Source organism: Giraffa tippelskirchi, chromosome 6 (assembly GCF_054371585.1).
Source record: "Giraffa tippelskirchi isolate mGirTip1 chromosome 6, T2T-mGirTip1v1.2.pri, whole genome shotgun sequence".
In the NCBI taxonomy this organism is placed as follows: domain Eukaryota; kingdom Metazoa; phylum Chordata; class Mammalia; order Artiodactyla; family Giraffidae; genus Giraffa; species Giraffa tippelskirchi.
Window position 1 is genome coordinate 27,560,666 of NC_137280.1, and position 22,270 is coordinate 27,582,935.

General features: G+C 34.6%; 1 protein-coding gene across 4 annotated transcripts in view; it reads right to left on the reverse strand.

Annotated features, from left to right (window-relative positions):
• The window catches only part of CSMD3 (CUB and Sushi multiple domains 3), a 1,311,921-nt gene that overhangs the window by 429,688 nt on the left and 859,963 nt on the right, over positions 1–22,270 (reverse strand). For all 4 annotated transcript variants that reach the window (XM_081504393.1, XM_081504396.1, XM_081504395.1 and 1 more), the window contains 3 exons: positions 19,045–19,161; positions 12,983–13,198; positions 10,119–10,307 (listed from right to left, as the gene is read on the reverse strand). In XM_081504393.1, coding sequence (XP_081360519.1) covers positions 10,119–10,307; positions 12,983–13,198; positions 19,045–19,161 — 522 coding nt within the window. The remainder of the gene's footprint in view (positions 1–10,118; positions 10,308–12,982; positions 13,199–19,044; positions 19,162–22,270) is intronic.

The following is a 22,270-nucleotide window of genomic DNA, read 5'->3' on the forward strand; positions in this document are numbered from 1 at the left end:
TTCATATCAGGGTAGGTAAATAAGAAGAACTGGAAGAATAAATTAGTTAGATGAACTTATGGGGTAAGGATAGGAGTAAGAGGGTAACATTCAGAATTTATTTTGAGAGCAATGGAGAACAACGAAATTTAAAGCAAGACAGTGACTCATCAAATTTGTATCATAAGAAATTCAATCTGATTCTACTTTGGGGAAAATGGACAAGACTAGAGTCTGTTTGGGCTGTCACAATAATAAAGTAGATAATGAGAGATAATGGTGGCTTTATTGATGGTATGGTGGTAGAAATGAAAGCTCAACATATTAAAATGCAAAGTGTCTTCCAGGCACTGAACAATGCTTTCAGGGCTTTCTATCACTCTAACTTCACAGGTACCTTCTTATTTGTTTGCTTGTGCCAATACAAGTGAGAGTTTGACCATTTGCATATAGAGTAGACCTCAACACATCCTGTGCATCTTAAAAAGTAGAACATGCTTGGTGTGTTTGGGAATGACATGTAGCATCTTGTGAATATAATCTAGGATGCATAAAGGGAAATAACTGTAGAAAGAGCAGTAAGGCCAACCTAAGAAAAGACTTGTGGAATTTCAAACAAATCTAATAGGTATAGGTCTAATCTAATAGGCATTTAATTTTTGATGAAAGTGAAAGAGGACAGTGATAAAGTTGGCTTAAAATTCAACATTCAGAAAACCAAGATCATGGCATCCAGTCCCATCACTTTATGGCAAATAGATGGGGAAACAATGGAAACAGTGAAGATTTTATTTTGGAGGGCTCCAAAATCACTGCAGATGGTGACTGCAACCATGAAATTAAAAGATGCTTGTTCCTTGGAAGAAAAGCTATGACCAACCTAGACAGCATATTAAAAAGCAGAGACATTACTTTGCCAACAAAGGTCTATCTAGTCAAAGATATGGTTTTTCCAGTGGTCATGTATGGATGTGAAAGTTGGACCATAAAGAAAACTGAGCACTGAAAAATTGATGCCTTTGAACTATGGTGTTAGAGAAGACTCTTGAGAATCCCTTGGACTGCAAGGAGATCAAACCAGTCAATCCTAAAGGAAATCAGTTCTGAATATCCATTAGAAAGACTGATGCTGAAGTTGAAACTCCAATACTTTGTCCACCTGATGCTAAGAACTGACTCATTGGAAAAGACCCTGATGCTGGGAAAGACTGAAGGCAAGAGGAGAAGGGGATGACAGAGGATGAGATGGTTGGATGGCATCACCGACTCAATGGAGATGAGTTTGAGCAAGCTCCAGGAGTTGGTGATGAACAGGGAGGCCTGGCCTGCTGCAGTCCACGGGATTGCCAAGAATCGGACATGACTGAGTGGACTGAGTGACTGAACTGAATAGACATGGGAAACCACCTAGTGATTTATGCAGAGGATAGAGATGATCTGATCTTTATAAGGTTTCCTCGTGTCAACTTTAAGGTGAACCTCACATTATACCCACCTTATTGCATTCATGCTTTAATACAGCCCCAATTCATTGAGTTAAGTGGGACCTATGATTTGTTTTTCATTACTCCTATGATTTTATAACATTCAGAACTGAATCTTGCCAGTGACACTGGGCTTCTCAGGTGGCTAAGTGGTAAAGAATCCACCTGCAGTGCAGGAGACGTGGGTTCAATCCCTAGGTTGGTCAGATCCCCTAGAGGAGGAAATGGCTACCCACTACCATATTCTTTTCTGGAAAATCCCATGGGCAGAGGAGCCCGGTGGACTACAGTTCATTGGGCCACAAGACTCGGACACGACTGAACACACATGCAGCACACAGCAGTGCTTTACTAGATAGACTTGCTGTTTTGATGAAGGAAGCATCCGAGCTTGGGAAGTTCACATGGCAAGGAACTGTGGTTGGTCCCTAGGAAATGAGCAAAGGACCGAAGCTCTCAGTCCTACAACAACAAGGACGTGACAACTTCCATTAATGATGTGAATTTAGAAGAGGATACTGAACCTCAGTTAAGAATTCTGCCCGGTCCTTGAGACTCTAAGAGAGGATTCAGTTAAACCATGTCCATACTCCTTACCTGCAGAAACCAAGATAAAGTAAATATGCTGTTTTAAACGGCTAAATCAGTGGTAACTTTTTACTCATCAATAAAAGAGAATATTGCTAGTAATGCAATTGAAGATAAATTAGATGAGGGAAATTTGGAAACAGGAAGTCCAGCTAGAAAAGAAGAAATGTTATAGTAGGATTATACATGCAAGTGGTAAAACATGAGCTGTAATCAGAAGGAGCTGATTTCAAGCTCTTTACCAAGTTAAATAATTAATCTGGCTAGCTTTTAAAATGCGATAATAATACTCTCTCACGTTAGGTAGCTAGAATAGGAAAAAGGAGTCCAAAATGGTGGTGGCTAAAAGACAAAGGGAAAATACCATGAAAATGGAACAAAAGAAAATCTGCAGACCAGGAGTGAGAACCTCAGGTGAAACAAACACACCCTCTTCTTGGTTAGCCCTGATTTGCATAGGGCAGGTGAAGAGGGAGGAGGAAAAACCTATAAAAAGAGGGAGCCGAGATGGGTTGAGGCCTCTCCTTTGGGGCCCATCTTCCCTCATGCCTCAAAGTGTACTATCCTTTGTTTGCCAAATAAAACTCTGATCTGTAACCAAGCTGTAACACTGGTCCTCCATTTTAAATCTTTGTTGCAGCAAGACAGAACCAAGCAAATTACACACTCTCCCGACTATGTGTGTGTGTGTGTGTGTGTGTGTGTGTGTGTGTGTGTGTGTGTGTATTATATATATATAGTGTTTAACACAGTGCCTACTACACATTATTATTATTGTGTTATTATGTTCATCTTAATGAGAAGTAATGAGAGCTAGACTAAAATAAGGGTAATGAGAATGGAAATGCTGGTAAATTTGAACAAAAACTTTTGGTAGTAGGTCTCAGTGACGTCTAGTATGGGTAGAAAGAGGGAGGAAAAAGTAAAAGATAACACAATTTCTAGCTTGAATGGTTGAATAAGAATGATAGCATATCTGAACTAAGGAGTGCAGAAGGGAGAGCTGATTTGGTGGAGGAGATAGAGTTGTTTTAGAATGTGCAGCAATGTGTCTGTGGGAGGCCATCCATGTGGACCAGCCCAGTGTGCCACTGGGAATAGACTTGGTACTCAGAAGAGATCTGGGTATAAGAAAGGATCTGGAGATGGTTATGAATTAAGTTACCAATAAATTGCATCAATGTTCATACACACTGCTGCTACCCACTTGGGCTTCCCTTGTGGCTCAGCTGGTAAAGAATCTGCCTGTAATACAGGAGATCTGGGTTCAATCCCTGGGTTGGGAAGATCCGCTGGAGAAGGGAAAGGCTAACCACCCCAGTATTCTGGCCTGGAGAATTCCATGGACTGTATAGTCCATGAGGTCGCAAAAGTCAGACACAACTGAGTGACTTTCACTTTCATACACAAACACGCACAAACATATACAATCCTAATACTCTTTCTGTAAAGACCAGAGAAATCTCCTAGAATTAAGGAAACGATATGCTACTTTAATAAACAGAACCTGTGATGAAAAAAACAGAGAATGGGAAAAGGATCTTTCCTTCTTCCCTTAGGGATGAATGACTAGTAACTTTAAGCTTGGTAAATCTGTTGCAGAAATCACAAGCTATGACCTGAAGGCCACATCCAGTCTGTCACCTTTGTAGATGAAGGTTTATAGGAATACAAACAAATTTATTCATTTGTGTATTATCTATTGTTTCTTTCACAATACAATGTCAGAATTAAATAGCTGTGATTGAAAGTGTGTGGCCCACAAAGACTGAAATGTCTACTATCCAGCACTTCATAGAAAAAAAAAGTTTACTCACCTATGGTCTATTCCATTAAAAAAAAATGGTGGTCTTTCAAAATAGTGCATGAATAAATAAGGTAATATTCTAATAAGCAGCCGTGTTGAAAAACAACTGGACTATATGATGATCTTTTACTTTTATCTAGTCTGTTTCATTTTTTATATTTCATATTCAGTGCTCCTATTTCATTTAATTTATGTTTTCCAATTACTTCACCTCTTCTTTTTTTTTTTTTTGATGTTCTTTCTCAAGCCTTTATCAAGCATAGTAGAAAAGCTTTTGCATACATATATATAATAAGTAAGGTAATAAAGAAATACCACTTGGAACACCATGAATGGGATAGAATAGGATAGTTATAAGTAGTTGTAGAAGTCCCAAAAGGGGACTACAGATAGAGAAGGAAACCTAAGAAACTTTGGGAGGCCTTTGTAAGTCAATGATAGCTCAAAAAAGCTACTGGAACATTATTCAATGAAACAGACTTGCTTAATTATAAAACCATAAACAAAACCACAAGATATATCCCAGGCCACTAGATGGAAGGCCCACCTTTTACAAATATGATAATCATAGTTTGACCTCATAGGGTCAGACACTTTCCTAACTAATATCAAGGAGGAGCTAGTGAAGGAGGAGCTAATGATGCATGCCTTACTTCTGCATCTATATCTACCTGAAGAAGGCAGTCTTTTCCCCTCCCTTTCTTTCCCTTATAAATTGTAGCCCACTCAGTCCTCAGGGCAGAGCTCCCTGCATCTCTTACAAGCATACTATATTAATAAATCTACTTCTTGTTTATCACTTTGAATCCCTTCTGTGCTGAGATCAAAGAACCCGAGTCTCAGTAAGTCCAGACATAAGGTGATTAGAGATTGTGGTTCAAGTCTCAAATTGGGTTTCAGCTGGGTTTGAGTCCTGGCCATGTGGGTTAGAGTCCCAAATTGAGCTTTGGCAGGGTTCCAGTACCCGCAGTGTGGGTTCAATCTCAGGCAGAGTTTTGGCAAGGTTCAAGTCCCAGCCATGTGGTTTCAAGTTCCAAGCAAGGTTTTGGCAGGGTTTGAGTCCCTGCACATGGGTTCAAGTCCCAATCTTAGGTAAATGAGTTTCAACCACAACACTGATCTAAAAAGTTTGAGACTTGGTTTCTGGGTTTCTGGCATAACCTTCCACTTATTACTTATAATGTTTCTGTAACAACATTTTCTCAGCTGCCAAGTGGGAATAATATCTCCTCTGCTTACTTCACAAAGTTGCAAGCAAGAAAATCTTTAAAAAAATATAAAGCACCAAACTATAAGCTAATAATATAGATTTTTTATATTGCCAAATCAAGAAAATGCACTTAATCATAATTATATAAGAAAAATATATACATTTGTATACATAATTTATCAAATTATTTTTGTTCTCTTCATAAGAGATGTTTGGTTGAGTAGAACTCATATTGGCATTATCCTTTCCAGAAAAGAGAAGCACAGAAAATTAAGATATTTGCTTAAAATCATCCAACTAATTAATGGTAGTGTCTGAGAGCTGGTGAAATATCTTAATCATAATTTGCTTTCTACAACACTATATCTCTACAATGCCAACTAACAATAAATCAGTCATATCTGACATAGCAAGTGGATATATGAGATACAAGAGTTCAGAAGTTGAGATGAAATAAAAAGAATTTGTTTAAAAATGAACTGTCTTTTCAAGTGCAATTGATCCTTTCTTGTTCTGAATTTTTAATAAAATTTTCATTTTAGAATAATTTTAGATTTAAAAGAAGTTATAATGATAGTACAGAGAATCCCCATATATGTTTCACTTTGTTTCCCATATTTTTAAAGTTCATTTTATAACTAAATAATAAGTAACTATCAGTATATATCATCTAAAAGTTCATAAGAGTGAGAAACCTATGTAGATGTGTAATGTGGAGTTATCATTTTTCCCATTTCACTCATGATCTAGGCAAGATGCTACTTCTCCAAGGTCAGATAAAAAATTGATGATTCATAAAATTAGAAACGGAAGTTGATGTGTTAAATAAACAATAAGGATGAATGAATTAATATCTTTAAAATGACTTTAAAATTTATGAACTTCTTAAAATATGTGGATTCTTGCCTAAAGAAAAATTATTAATATTTAACTTGCTAATTTACTTTCCAAAACAAAATACTTCCATTAGGTCCTTGTTTATTTGCAACATGACCTGGCATGGTTCCTGGTATGTTTGCAAGCTAAATGAAGACATGTAAGTTTTTTTTATGTTTTTTTATCTAGAAAGATGACAAGGGAACTACCAGGTTTTTTGTTTGTTTGTTTTTTTGCTTTTTTTGTAATGTGTATTTTAGAAAGGGAAATCAAATATTTTTGGACCAAAAACAAGTCAATATTTCTTATTTTCAAAGTAATCACATTTTTTACACTTTTCTTTTTTTTTTTTTTTTTTGGCTTTTAGATATTTGGTTAAAATATGTGACCATTTTCACAGAAACGTGGATCACCAGGATAATCACTTAAGTATAAAATATACCCACTGAAATATCATTTTACATGTTAATTATTTTTATTTTTTTCAAAATGGAAAACGTTAAGTATAGATATGCATTTCTTTAAAAGTTAAAACTTTCATCTTGATCACTAAGTAGTAAATAGGATTATGTGTGTGAAGTACTCAGCTGCTGATAGCACAGTAAAACTTTTTCATCTCCTCCTTTCCTCTCTTTCCTCTCCTGCTGGTTGGTGAAAATTACTCTTCACTGCTATCAGTTATCACGGCCCTTAGGAGAACTGACTATAAGGTGGTGGAGACAGTTGTAGGCACAAGGAAAAGGGACTGAGGTTGGTTGAGCAAGTGTCACTTGTTGAGTGGTACATTAGGTGATTTACATGTCTTTTATTTCTTAGAGCTATAAACTATCTTGCAACATGGATGTAATTATCACATTTTAGAAAATATCACATTTGAGAAAACTTGGCAGGAAAGAGATCTGAACAACTTTCCAAAGATCACATTACTTAGGAACAACTGAAATGTAAATATAAACTATGTGCCTGCAACAGACACCACTCCTTAGGGAGAAGAATCCCTGTAACACCCACTCGATGGTGAATGTTATGATCTCAACTGCTATCAAGATTCTTTTCCTGTCTCTACAAATTTCCCTGTGCTTGGGATAGTATGGATATTAAGGTAAGTGAAATAAGTCAAGAGAGAAAAAGACAATGCCCTTGTATGTGGAATCTACAAAACAAAACAAACAAACTGAAACAGAAACAGACTCACAGATACAAAGAACAAATTGGTAGCTGCCAGAGGTGAGGGAGTGGGGTTTCAACAAGATAAGTGAAAGGGTTTAAGAGGTACAAACTTCCTATTATAAAATAAATAAGTCAAAGGGATGTAATGTACAGCATAAGGAATACTACAGTAACTCTGTATGGTGGCAGATGGTTACTAGACTTATCGTGGTAATCAATCCATAATGTATATAATTGCTGAATCAGTATGTTGTACACCTCAGACTAATATAAGATTGTGTATCAACTATACTTCAACAAAATAATTTAAAATTAAATATTTCCCTGCACTCAAGTAACCTCAATAAATGGGCCACAGTAGAAGAGGTTTCTTCCAATTAAAATAGAGGATAGCCTAAGGAGTTTTCTGAAGCCATATATCAATTATAATTAAGACCGGATTTCCTCTCAACTTTACTGAAGCCTCCAGTCAAAGACAGCAGTGTGCTGTTGTAAATGGAGCATAAGTCTGGGCCTCAGAACTTGTGACAGGCATGATTCTGAACCTGAGTTTGTGTGAAATCTTGAGCTTTTAACAGACATATAGCGTCACTGATAATATTGTTATGCTAAAGCTACTTTCAAAGCATAGGTTGATTTTTGGAATGGGGCACTACATTATATAATGCTTTACAGACTGTAAAGACAATATTATGATGTTATTATATCTTGTTATTTTTTAAAAATATTACATAAATGAAGAGGTTACTCAGGAAATTCCTTAAATGAAAAGACTATTTATTATTCATCTAACATCTAGAATTAAGATACTTTTCATCAAATTCTACCCACAGAAACAGATAGACCAATTTATACCATAAATATAGAATCAAAATTTAAGTAAAACATAAACAAAAAGCAAGTTTCCAAAAACTGCTTTATCAGTTGCCTTACTGTTCAGAATCAGGCACAGTCTTATGTAACCTAGGTACACATAAGTCTTTTTAGTAAATGTTAGTATTAGTTTTACACTTGATATGAAATTTGAAATCACACCTATTGTTTGTTCTGGGAATGTCCCTGTTTGCAACCCTGTGCCAAGGAAAAACTACCTAGATTCCAAATAACCAAAGCAGAAGCACATTTTTGGAATATAACTTACTCATAATTAGGCCACTGTCTATAACATAAGCTTTCTATGAGGGTGGCGATACTGAGTACTAAGTGATGTTTTTAAGCAAGTATGCACTAGAGAAGGGCCTCCCTGGTGGCCTGTTGACTTTACAGATATATTACATGAAAACTACAAAGAATCTAAGAAGAAATAAAATTTGTCCAAATAAACTAACATTGCAGATTATTTTCAATATAATAAAAGTTATAATAACATCTAAATTCTGAACTCCTCTAATATTCCATTAATTGTATTGGGTGTCTACTAGCATGGCTGATTTCTTTTAACCCTCATAACTAACATTAACATAATGCTGTAACCATTTTGCTGATGAGACAAATAAAGTTTAGAAAAGTGAATTAACCCAGTAACAAATGACCAGAATATAAAGCCAAACATCCTATTCCCAAGGTTTTCATTAACTGACCTTTGAAAATATTCACACCAAATGAAGATGGAAACAGGGACAATTCAGATACAGAGGAGAATTCCAAATCTGGCAACAGTAGAAAAAATGAAACAAAGCAAAACAAACAAACAAACAAAAACCTCAAACATAGAAACAAAACCAGAAAGACTGCACTCTATGTATCTTCCTGGAAAAGATGTTCTGGGAGTATCACAATCCCAGCATTAAGTATTTGTGGTAGCTTGTGCCATTTCTATACAAGCTGTGATTTTAAAAAGAAATTTCATCTGTTAAATATCAGCTTCTCCATTATATAACACTTAGGGGCTGTGAAAACAATCTCACCACTATAAAAACCTTCAGACCCATATTAACCTGAAATATCAATTTTGTTTTACTAGATTTAAGGATTCACAAGATTCTCACAACATTCCATACAGTGAGCAATGTATGGAATAAGTCACAGAAGGAATCCTCTTCTTCATTTATGTTTTAATCTAGAGGGAATTTGCCTCCATTAAAATAATAAAAAAAGGATAAAGTCTTAAACCATAGATCAAAGCTCTACAAATTCGCCTGGTTTTGTAGTATATTATAACTTACAAACATCTGTGACCCACAAATTAATAATTAAGTTCAAGTTAAATACATTTGAGAGTTTTAAGAGCTTTTTGAAATAGCAAAATCACTTCTATCTTGTTCTATTATAAAAATGAGTACTGATAACCACTGAATGGGTGATCACCTAAAGAAATTTTTGTTTATTTCCTATATAGAAAATGATTTTAAGTCCTAGTGAAAAGTCTTTCATTTCTCTACAGATATTTTTTTTTTCCTTTTTGTCAGTCAAAATATTCATTTCCAAAGGTTGAGATGGTGCTCCAAATTTTCAATACTTTAATTATTGCTATTCTTTATCTCACAACATGCAATGAATTCCATCGGAATTCATCTATCATAATAGATTATTCTATAGATTGCATATATTGAGGCAATACTTGCCTTGATAACTCAAATTCTCTACTATTTTCCCTTGTAATCATGTTTCATAGGTGTTAATTCTAAGTTATAAAATATTGTCAAAACTTCAGTCCTAAATCATGAAAAATCATCTATTAATAGAATACAGTAATGCAATTGTCTATAAGCTTTCAAAATATGATTCTATCATCTATCTATTAACTGTCTCTCTAACCATCTCTTCATTCCTTATTCCCATCATCTGAAAACAAATTTAGAAGCATGGTAGGCTGAATGGAGCAGTTGAGAAGATAATTGTGGCATACCGGATTGCCAAGTTGAAAAAAAAAAATTGAAATAATTAATATGAAATAAATGAAGAAATTCAACAGATTACATATTTTAAAAAAAGGGTGTATAATCATGCAACTCCATGGACAGTGACTACACATACAAGCAAATGAAAGCAGCTGACCACGTACCCACACACCTTGGCAGAGGTGCACTCCACACTCGTCGGCCACCACCAAGACAGATGATCTCTGACGTCCCTTCCAGACGATAACCTGATGAGCATGAGAAGGTCAAAGTGTCACCAACCCCAAAGGTGAACCCAATTCGGTTACCATATTGAGGAATTCCAGGATCTTCGCAAGGTTCCAGGTTATACTCTGTAATTGGATGAAGAGGAAAACAAAGAAAACAGTAGTAACTTTTAAGGGTATACTTCTATGTTTTGTAAACTGGTTGCTTTCAGGACCAGCCATGTATTTTAAAAGTGCCTATTAGCACTTAGTAATTAGCCCCCAACTAAAATAAATAAATTTATTTATTTATTTAAGGGTATACTTCTATGTTTTGTAAACTGGTTGCTTTCAGGACCAGCCATGTATTTTAAAAGTGCCTATTAGCACTTAGTAATTAGCCCCCAACTAAAATAAATAAATTTATTAAAAAAAAAAAAGTGCCTATAATTGTGGGCTTCCCCCCGTGGCTCAGGGGTGAAGAATCCTCCTGCAATGCAGGAGACACAGGAGAGGTGGGTTCTATCTATGGGTCGGGAAGATCCCCTGGAGGAGGGCATGGCAACCCACTCTAGTATTCTTGCCTGGGAAATCCCATGGACTGAGAAGCCTGGTGGGCTACAGTCCATAGGGTCCCAAAGAGTTAGACAAGACTGAGGTGACTGAGCACACATAGATATAATTATGGGTATATGCTAGGGCACGCATAATTTTCTTCTTTTGTGAAAGACCTGCAAGGAGATCAAACCAGTCAGTCCTAAAGAAAATCAGTCCTGATATTCATTGGAAGGACTGAAGCTGAAGCTGAAACTCCAAGACTTTGGTCACCTGATGGGAAGAACAGATTCATTGGGAAAGACCTTGATGCTGAGAAAGGTGGAAGGAGGACTGAAAAGCAAGATTGAAGTAGAAGGAGAAGGGGACAACAGAGGATGAGATGGTTGGATGGCATCACCGACTCGATGGACATAAGTTTGAGCAAGCTTCGGGAGCTGGTGATGGACAGGGAAGCCTGGCGTGCTGCAGTCTATGGGGTCGCAAAGAGTCAGACATGACTGAGTGACTGAACTGAACTGAACTGTGAAAGACCTAATAATATAATAAATACTCTTACGTGTGAAATTAAATAAAGATGAGAAAGTGTCACTTTGTGAATGATACACTGGAAATGTGGATATTTATCTTGTATTTTTTATTCTGTATTTTGTTTCTTAGATTTTTGACTTAATGACATGACAGATTCATATTTTCAAATGCAAAATAACATTTGGAATGAAATAATTTGCATTTTGAAGTGACATTTACTTAATGGTTTTAGTCTAAACAACAAAGGCTCTTGTGCCTGTAGTATATGAGGAATTCTATTAATCCATATTCCGAAAAATATGTGACTTCAGAAGCAAGAGTTTATGTAACACTGACTGCCCATAAACTGAAAATAGTATATTATAGATTTATACAAGAAAATTTCCTCAAGCAATGAATGAACATCATGAAAATAAACCATTAAACACTCTTCAGAGTATGACAGCTGCTGCTGTTGCTGCTGCTAAGTTGCTTCAGTCATGTCTGACTCTGTGTGACCCCATGGATGGCAGCCCACCAGGCACCTCTGTCCCTGGGATTCTCCAGGCAAGAATACTGGAGTGGGTTGCCATTTCTTTCTCCAATGCATGAAAGTGAAAAGTGAAAGTGAATTCGCTCAGTCATGTCGGACTCTTCGTGACCGCATGAACTGTAGCCCACCAGGCCCCTCCATCCATGGGATTTTCCAGGCAAGAGTACTGGTGTGGGTTGCCATGTCCTTCTCCACAGGATATGACAGACTAAATTTAATTAACCATAATATTATAATTTATATACAGTCTTAAGAAGAAGTAGCTTATCTAAAAATATTCCCAGAATACACACTTAGTACCTAACTGCAGTGGGGAACAAAGGGATTGCTTCATGTTGATGAGCTATTCTTTTATTAACATTCTAGGTTAAAACTGATTATGCTCATTTGTTCTTCTCTATGAAATACCTTATTTTAGAAGACAAATATCTCCATGCCAATACTGGAATAACAATTGAAGAACAAAGTCAGTATTTATTATTTTATTTATATATTTGTAATATATATTATTAATATAATTATGTATAATTGTAATATTGTAAATTTAATATTAGCAAGTTGGCATAAGATTTACTTGTTTCTGTATTCTCTTTCACTATTCCATTTAACTAAAAAGTAGAACTAACAAGAATATTTCTTTGTTCAGTTTGGTCTTATAATTTTTTTTCCTTATAATCCAAGTTATAATATTGCCTATAGATGAGGTTATTCTAGAATAAAAAGAATAACCAAATTAACTTGTTTCTAGATCATCTAGTTCCAAATGAATATATTAGTTTAATCTTGGCCTGTAAACAATTACTTTTCCCAGAAACACAAAACTAGAATATCACTGGTTTAATTCACATTTCATTAATGGACTAAATAAACCTTTACATGTATGTATGGGCTTCCATTTTAAGTTCACTTGACATTTTTAGCAAGTTTTCCTCTCAGAATTCTACAGGAGTATAAGTTAAAGAAATGTATTTATTGTATTTCTAGTAAATTTTTGTGAACTGATTTCTTTTTTGCTACTGTTTTAAGGTTCCCTTTAATATATTACTATAGTCAATCTTCAAGGCATTTGAAACTTTCCTTAAAATTTGTTGGCAGATAGCTTTTTTGCTTTTATCTTTTTTTGTTTCATTTTCTCTCTCTGTTTGGTCATGCAAAAGCTATTTTCATACTTTTAAAACTCTGGTTTTAAAACTTATTTTCTTACCAGAGAATGTAATGTTGAATCCTTCATATGATATTGAGAAATCAGAAATGAAGCGCAACTGAGCCCTGAAATTTCCATAGAGACCAGCATTGATTGTTGAAGGAAGTTCTGAACCAGTCAGGCGTGCAAGTGGTTGGGTAAAACTGCCATTCTCTGTGATCAGTAAGTAGTCATGATGGTCTTCCAAATGAAAGGTGTGGAAGTTGAACTGTACACCTAATAAAGAAAAGATGAAAATTAGACTCATAAAGTATATTAGTAAAACACACAGAGTTACCAAACTAACAAAAATCAGGACTCTTATAACAGATTTTTGTGAAAATAAAAGGCACTGCTATAAAATATTCTGAATATATAATATATAGTATAATTATTATATCTTTCTTTTGAGTTTTTCTGTTTGCTTGTTTCCTTTAGCTTCTCTATAAGGTTTATAATGAGTCATGTCTTGGAAACTGCTTGTAAATAATATTTTAAAATTACTGTCTAAAAAGAAATTACATGCATTTTCTGAAAATTTCAAGGAAAACTTATATCCTTTATTTAAATAGAAGTGTTTTGGCAAAAGTAACCACTCATTCAACTTCTAATAGGATAGACTACTCTGTTACTACCTAATAGAATTTTAAATTTTCCCATGTATTAATTTCAGTACATATCAGAACAAGCACATTTTTCTAAGAAAAACATGCAGACTGACAGACTGATTTTTTTTTCTTTTTTGTTCATTTGCTCTTCTGACTATTTTTCTTATTTTTAGTCTCTGACCAAAATCTAATTCACTTTATCTGAACTTCCACTCACGTTAAAGTGCTCAGCAACTCTTTGTAGTTTATATAATGGATTCATATAAGGTATACTCTTTTTGGTCTGAGTTCTTTAGCATGTGTGATCGGTCTCGAAGTCATGTCCAACTCATTGCCACCCCAGGGACTACAACCCGTCAGGCTCCTCTGTCCATAGTATTTCAGATAAGAATACTAGAGTGGGCTGCCATTTCCTCCTCCAGGGGATCTTTCTGACCCAGGGATCAAACCCGCATCTCCTGCATTGCAGCTGGATTTTTTTTACCACTGAGCCTCCTGGGAAGCCCCTGAGTTCTTTCACTCAACACTAAGTGTGTGAGATTTATCTCTACTTTTGTGTGTGATTGTAAGATGTTTTAGAGATCCATTTCATTTTGTGAATACAACACATTCATCTGTCTGTTCAAAAGTTGATGGTCATTTAGATAACTGACATTTTAGCTTGAAGGCAGAAAATGCTGCTATGAGCATTCAAGTATGTCTTTATTTGCTTATTTCTGTTGGATAGATACCTAGGAGTAGAATTACTGGCTCATGGGAAATTTATACACAAATATATATTTATATATTTCAGTTTTAATAGATACTATTTCACAAAGTGGCTATGCCAATTTACATTTTCATCAACAAATCCAATTGATCTGTATCTTCATCAATATTTGAAAGTTTAAATTTTTTTTTCATTTGTTCTGTCCTGGTGAGTATGGTATGGCATTGCATTGTGGTCTTATGTAACTGTTTAATAACACTATCTCAAATGCATATAATGACCTAACAGTTACACACACACACACACACACACACACACACACACACACACATCCTATACTGTTTGTAAGATATGCATATGTGTGTGCTCAGTTGCTCTGTTGTGTCCGACTATTTGCGACTCTATGGATTGCAGCCTGCTAGACCCCTCTGACATGGGATTTTCCAAACTGGAATACTAGAGTAGGTTTCCATTTCCTCCTTCAGGGGATTTCCCGACCCATGGATCAAACCCACTTCTCCTGTGTCTCTTGCATTAGCAGGCAGATTCTTTAACACTGAGCCACCTGGGAAGCTGTACGTAAGTACCAAATGAAATAAAGAATATCACATTCCTCTTTCTTTTGAAGTGCTTAATAAATTTTCTTATTTGATCTAAAAGAATCACCAAAAACTTCAGCAAAAACCCAGTAACATGAGTTAGTGGGTAATGATAAAATAACATTCTTAATGCTATTTATCAACTTTATAGTTCCAAATGATGGACAGTTTTGGAGTCTTCATTGCTTTTTTAAAAAATTGATGTATGGTTGATTTACAAAGTTGTGTTAGTTAGTTTCAGGTATACAGCAAAAGTGATTCAGATATATATATGTGTATGTGTATTCTTTTTCATATTATTTTCCAGTATAGGTTATTACAAGATGCTGAATATAGTTCCCTGTGCTATACAGTAAGCCCTTGTTGTTTATCTGTTATTGTATATGTTAACCCCAAACTCCTAATTTATCACTTGTTTGTTAAAAAAGCAAAAAATGAAATAAAATGAGACCAAAAAATAAACTGAAAATATAAGTAATGATGAGTTATTATTGCATAATAGGACAGTGATTTCAACTTGGAAAATACTTGAAATGTACAATGATATTCTTTTTCAAAATATAGCACATCTTTTTTTTTCTCTCACTCCACAATGAGCCCTTTTTTGGACTGGGTCCAGAAGGTTAGTGTCTCAAAAGTTCTTCAATATAAATGTGGCATTTGACACTAGACAGATGTAAATGAGAATGGCAATGTAGCAAGGAGAAGATACTTTGCCATCTAGATTAACTGGTATCTAAATTTACAAATTAACATGAGTGGAAGTTCAGATAAAGTGAATTAGATTTTGGTCAGAGACTAAAAATAAGAAAAATAGTCAGAAGAGCAAATGAACAAAAAAGAAAAAAAATCAGTCTATCAGTATGCATGTTTTTCTTAGAAAAATGTGCTTGTTCTGATATGTACTGAAATTAATACATGGGAAAATTTAAAATTCTGTTAGGTAGTGGTGCTAATAAGCCCAGTGTCAAGTATTACATGCATAGCCTTTCTGAGACGCACTTTCTCCATCTGAAAAAATGGATTCTAATAGAGCCGTCCTAAAGTTTAAATGAGATAATATAGGGGATGCTATATTGGCACAGTGCATTCACAGAGGAAGTGCTCAGCAACTCTTAGCTATCATTTATTGTTTAATCCTCAACCTGAAAGTCATTGTTTTCATGTCACTGTGCCCTAGTCAACTACTTTAAAAAATGAAGCCTCTGTTTATCAGATTATGTTTAAGCAATAAAATCTGTGTTCACTCCAGGAAAACAACATAATACCTTCTAATGAAAGGAAATTAATCCAAATGATAAAATGATACTAAGAACCTACTATATTATAGGCATTATAGAATATATAAAAAATGAGAAGACTATAAATAACTCATAGTCTGTCTAAGGGAAAAAGATACATAAATTAAAGTTTCAAACATTTTGCTAAGTGCTATGAAAGTAATTAATGTGAGTCAATATAAGAGCATAAACTTAAGAGGTAGGTTGTCTGAGGGATTAGCACATGCTTCTGAAGGCAGTGACTTTCAAAAGTGAACAGCTCTTTGTGGAAGAGCAACCCTTCAATGGACATCTCAGGAAGCAGAAGTGGACAGGCAAAGACATACAATCTTAGTAGGGCAGTGGGTGTGGAGGAATAGTGAGAAAAAGTAAGTGGTTACAACATCATAGTACTGTCCAATAAAAGTGATAATTCAAAAAGTCCTATTAAGGTAATTTTTGTTACATAAATATATGAAAAACTTGGGCTTGAAGTCAAAATATTATTAATATTTAGGTTATAGTTATAGTTATGACTAATTTTGACCTTGAGGGTGCAATATTGATGTGTATCTGTGTATCTATGTGTTGTGTATATGGGCTGGATGAGAAGTTTAATTATATCACCTTGATAATTTCTCCCAACTTTAAGAGATTATCCTTCACAACACTTTGACTACACTTTGGAATAGTTGTACGTCAAACAGTTTTGTTGGCTCTTACAAGAAAAGCACATAATCTGCATTTCATGCCATGTAAATACAGATTTAATTAACACTTGCAATGTGTGAAGGTGCAAAGCCTTAAGTGTTAATTAAACCTCTATTTACATAGCAAGCAGTATGTAGCCCTTCATTTTCTTGTATAATACAAGGAAGCTTATTTTAAACTCCATTAATCTGCTACACAGTGGGATAATAGGATGCTTTGGTTAACTTCCAACAAATAGTCTTTTATCATGGAGAACAACAAAAATGACAGTTTATGAAGTCTTCCACTTCATTCCTGCAGTAAATACCAGAATACTCATTTTAACAGCATTTTTTTCTCAATAATATTTAATTTCATTAAAAGAACCATCCTTATATTACCCTCACCATCAATGAAAGGATGTATAATTTCAATAAAGGCAAACCATCTGTATCTCAAATATTCTACAGAACAGCAGATATATCTCACATAGTTGAACAGAAGTGTAAAAACTTTGTGCGTTGTCATATAGAGTGAAGTAATAAAAACAAATATTGTATATCTCTTATATGTGGAATCTAGAAAAATGGTACAGTTGCATTTATTGGCAAAGCGGAAATAGAGTCGCAAATGTAGACAACAAACATGGTTACCAATGGTGGGGGGAGGAGAAGTGGGACAAATTGGGAAATGGGACTGACATACATACACTACTATGTATAAAATAGATAACTAATGAGAACCTGCTGTTTAGCACATGGAACTCAACTCAAGGACCTGTGGTGAACCAAATGAGAAGAAAATCTAAAAAAAGATTATATATGTAGGATATATGTATATGTATAACCAATTCACCTCACTGTACAGCAGAAACTAACACAACACTGTAAAGAAACTATATTCTAATAAAATTAAAAAATAAAATAAAATAACACATTGTGTAAGAACCACAATGGATTCAAATGTTTTAAATAAAGCTTTAATTTTTAAAACTGGAACATCACCTTCTCATTGCTAGGATTTGGGAGTTTTTATTTTTAGATCTTTGACAGTAAAGCCAATAAGTACAATGTAATGTGTGTGCTGTTGCTCAGTCATGTCTGACTCTTTGTGACTCCATGGAATGTAGCCTGTCAGGCTCCTCTATCCATGAGGATTCTCCAGGCAAGAATACTGGAGTGGGTTACCATGCCCTCCTCCACAGGATCTTCCCAACCCAGGGATCAAACCTAAGTATCCCTCATTGCAGGCAGATCTTTACTGACTGAGCCATCAGGGAAGCCCAAGAATACTGGGTAGCCTATCCCTTCACTGAATCAAACGGGAGTCTCATGAATTGCAGGTGGATTTTTTACCAGCTGAGCTACCAGGAAGCCCATGTACAATGTAATAGTAAAAACCAATAAGAATACTTCCCCAAAGCAGTTTTTAACATGAATAAATTCTTTTTTAAAATATTAGCATATAGATATTTTCAGGTAAATAATTTTCATCCATTTTTGTTTTGATATTTAGATTGCTCATTTTCCCACTGTCAAGCTATTATCTTAAACCACTTATATTGCTAATATGCATTGAATGTTTTGGTTGCATTGCATGAATGAATCATATTTAGTACTACAAAGACTTTCATTTATTTGTTCAAAGGACATTTACTAAGCTCTACCATTAAGCACAGTGCAATTTTATACTTTCATTCAACTGTGTGAGATCCAACTGCAGTTCTGATAGAAAATTTGAGACAAATATTTCTAGGACAGTTATAAATTTATATAGGGTATATGGTTGTAATAAATAATCATAACCATTTTAAAACATGTGTATATAAACATGTACTGTTTATTTTACAATCAGTTCAGTACTTCAGAGTATCTATTTCCCTTTGAATTTTTGAAATCAACTTCTTAACACTGTGCCAGAGACAAAAGACACCCTGTTTGGGATTTTATTGATATGAAAATTTCAAATTGCATTAGTTTAATATATATAAATAAATATATTACCATTCTGAAAAAAAATCATATGAGCATGTTATAATACTACAGAAAAGTAAATATAATCCTCTGCTGCAGTTATTCAAATTGAATTTTGTATTAGCATATTTTAGTACTGATCTGCTTTTGCTCATGCAAAATGACATGGTAAACGACAATGAAATAAAAATACATGCAATGAAAATTCATAAGATAGCCCATTATCATTGCATGAGACAAATTACCTTTTCCATGGGTTACATCAACAGTCCATGTACAATTCAGAGAATTTGGATAAAATTCTGGGTAACCAGGTGATAAGATTGTTCCACTAGGCCCTCTAACATCTCCTCCACATAATGCTGAAAATACAAAGAAATGTAGTCATATGATCACTGTTAGAGAGGCAAAGGCTGAACAAATCTCTTTTGAAATAGAAGGAGTCTGATTATCTTTGCTTAAGTTACTTCCTGGAAATAACAGGAGTTTGTAAAGACCTCTTCCAATACTAGAAATTCATTTCATCCTTTGAAACACTAGAGAAGAAAAATGTATGTAATAGTATCTGAGAATTAATACTAGCCCCAAAAGAATTTAGCTCAACCTTTCATATTTGCATTTAAAGTACATACTTATATATTTCTAATTACAAGCAACATTTGCATAAATCGGTTGTAAATTAACATAAGTAATTAATTTTTTAGCAGTTGCTCTTTTACTAAGCTTTAAGAAAACAATTTGTTAATTATACAAAATTATTTATTTTAGATTCCTAAAGGGATAGATGTCATTCTTCACAGATTTCCTTTTGAAATAGTGGAGTAAACTGAAATTTTGAAAACTGTTTCTGAACTTGTGCATTTCTCTGGGAAACATAATGAATAAAAAGAGTTTTCTGAGAGGATATTTAGTTTTTAGTAAATACTCCAAGACAATAAAAATAAATATTTATGAACTGAGGTAAAAGAAATTAAAATTTGATTCAATGTTTATTTACTGTAGACTAAACCACAGTTTACAATGCCTTCTACCACCAGTGGTTACGATAGACCAGACAATTTTATCAGCATTAAAACTAAAGGAAACCTAGATATAGTTTAACTTATATGCAGCATACATCATGCAAAATATTGGTCTGGATGAATCACAAGCTGGAATCAAGTTTGCCGTGAGAAAAATCAACAATCTCAGATATGCAGATGTTACCACTCTTAATGGCAGAAAGTGAAAAGGAACTAGGGCCTCTTGATGAGGGTGAAAGAGGGGAGCGAAAAAGCTGGCTTAAAATGCAACATTCATCATGGCATCTGATCCCATCACATTATGGTGAAAAGAAGGGGAAAAAGTGGAAGCAGTGATACATTTTATTTTCTTGGACTCCAAAATCACTGCAGATGATGACTTCACATATGTTTGACTTTTTAGCATTCTACTTCAAATGATCAATCTATATAAACATTATTAAAAGGTATCATTCATTTAATCAGAGATTCATTTACTACTTTCTTCTTCAAATCACTCTCTTTAAATATCTCAAACCTAAATGTGTCAATATACTTGTTTATGTTCTTATCTTTAATTGATTTATATGTTATATATTCTCATTTGTCAATGGCCTGTATGTGATTAAAACAATCTTCCATTATCATCAGTAGCAGGAGCATTTTCATCAACGAAATGAAGTCCTTCATCTTTCTAAATGAGATCATTTTATATTGCAAATAGAATTATATTTATTTTACTGGCTTTTGGAACAATTACAAGAGATTAGCTACATGTGCATTGATATAATGCACAGAGATAGATGCTAATGCAATTGTGAGTTGTCTTGAATTTTAATTAGTTACCCAATATTCTCTCAATCTAATGATGTTTCTATAAATGTCCCTTCCTGTTAAAGCTAAGAAAATGCAAGATGAAATCAAACAGCCCATTAAAACCAATCATGAGAGGCCAAAATATTAAGAATAAAAAAATAAAAGTTTTATAAGTGAAATTTTTTTTCAGGTAGAAAATGGAACTCAGATGTACTGTAAAAGATGTAGTGGTATAGAAAATATTAAGAAAGTTTCTCCAAGAGTATTTTTAAAATAAATTCTGAGAATTAAGTCAGTTCAAAAGACCATATGACTGCTCATACATTAAATTTCATTAGAACAAGAGGATCTAAAAAGGATGCCATGGATCTACTGCTTTATCTTTTATATCACCCATTCTGAAGGAATTCCAATTTATTCCCACAACCTTGCTAATTAATGTCATGTCTTTAAGGATTCAGACACTTTTGTAATAGACACAATAGGTATATACGTTCTTGTGAATGAAAGACACATTTTATATCAAATGTATCCTTGAAACATTGAATAGAATTTAGGGAACAACAAAACAAACATGAAAAAAGCAGTTACTTTATGTTAGGGAAAACAGCTGTCAAAGAAAAACATCCATAAGGACAAAGATCAGTAGCACAGCAAAGTCACACCAATAGCCCAAAATATGAGCTGAGAGCAATTAGCCAGACATACAATAATTGTCAAGTATAACTAGCTTTTATTTTTTCTCCCTGATTTTTTCCACATATGACCACTACCTGGTTGCATGATAAGAATCTGAGTTTTAAAATATGAAGTTTCCTCAAAAGCCAACCCCTTGAATGCAACTGCCCAAACTCAGAAAATTATACCTTGCCCTTGGTAGAGATGCACACTTGGCAAGTGCTAAATTTTCTATAACTAGAACAGCCCTTTCTAGACAATTATTAATCAAACCACTTTAAGTATTTCAATGAGACAAAGAAATAGCCAACTTTTACAAATACTATTGTGATTTTTTTTGTCTGTTTTTAACCTTAAATCTCTTTTCTTTAGGTCTCTCTAATTTGAACTGTATACCCTTATTTGAGACTGTTTATTACTTGAATTCTATGCACCATCATTACTTGAATTTGGGGGTCCTAAACATCAGTTCATGTACTCTTTTGCTATGTTAGTCTGTGTACTCAAATCTTTCAATAATATGAAAAAATTAGGGAAGCAATAAAGTTTAAGTACATTCGGTTCAATTTCAGATTCTGTGCTTAATGACTTAGGTGATACAGATAATCAAATCATTTCTTCAGTTCTAAATGTCCCCCGTCATAAGATGGCTATGTGTGTGTGTGCTCAGTCACTCAGTTGAGTGAAGTGACAGTCACTCAGTTGTGTCAACTCTCTGCGACCCCATGGGCTGTAGCCTGCCAGGCTCCTTTACCCATGGAATTCTCCAGGCCAGAATACTGGAGTGGGTAGCTGTTCCCTTCCCCAGGGGATCTTCCCAACCCAGGGGTCAAACCCAGATCTCCCTCATTGCAGGCAGATTCTTTACCGTTTGAGCCAACACGGAAGCCCAAGTCACTCAGTAATGTCTGATTTTTTTATGACCCCATGGTCTGTAGCCTGCCGAGCTCCTCTGTTCGTGGCATTCTCCATGCAA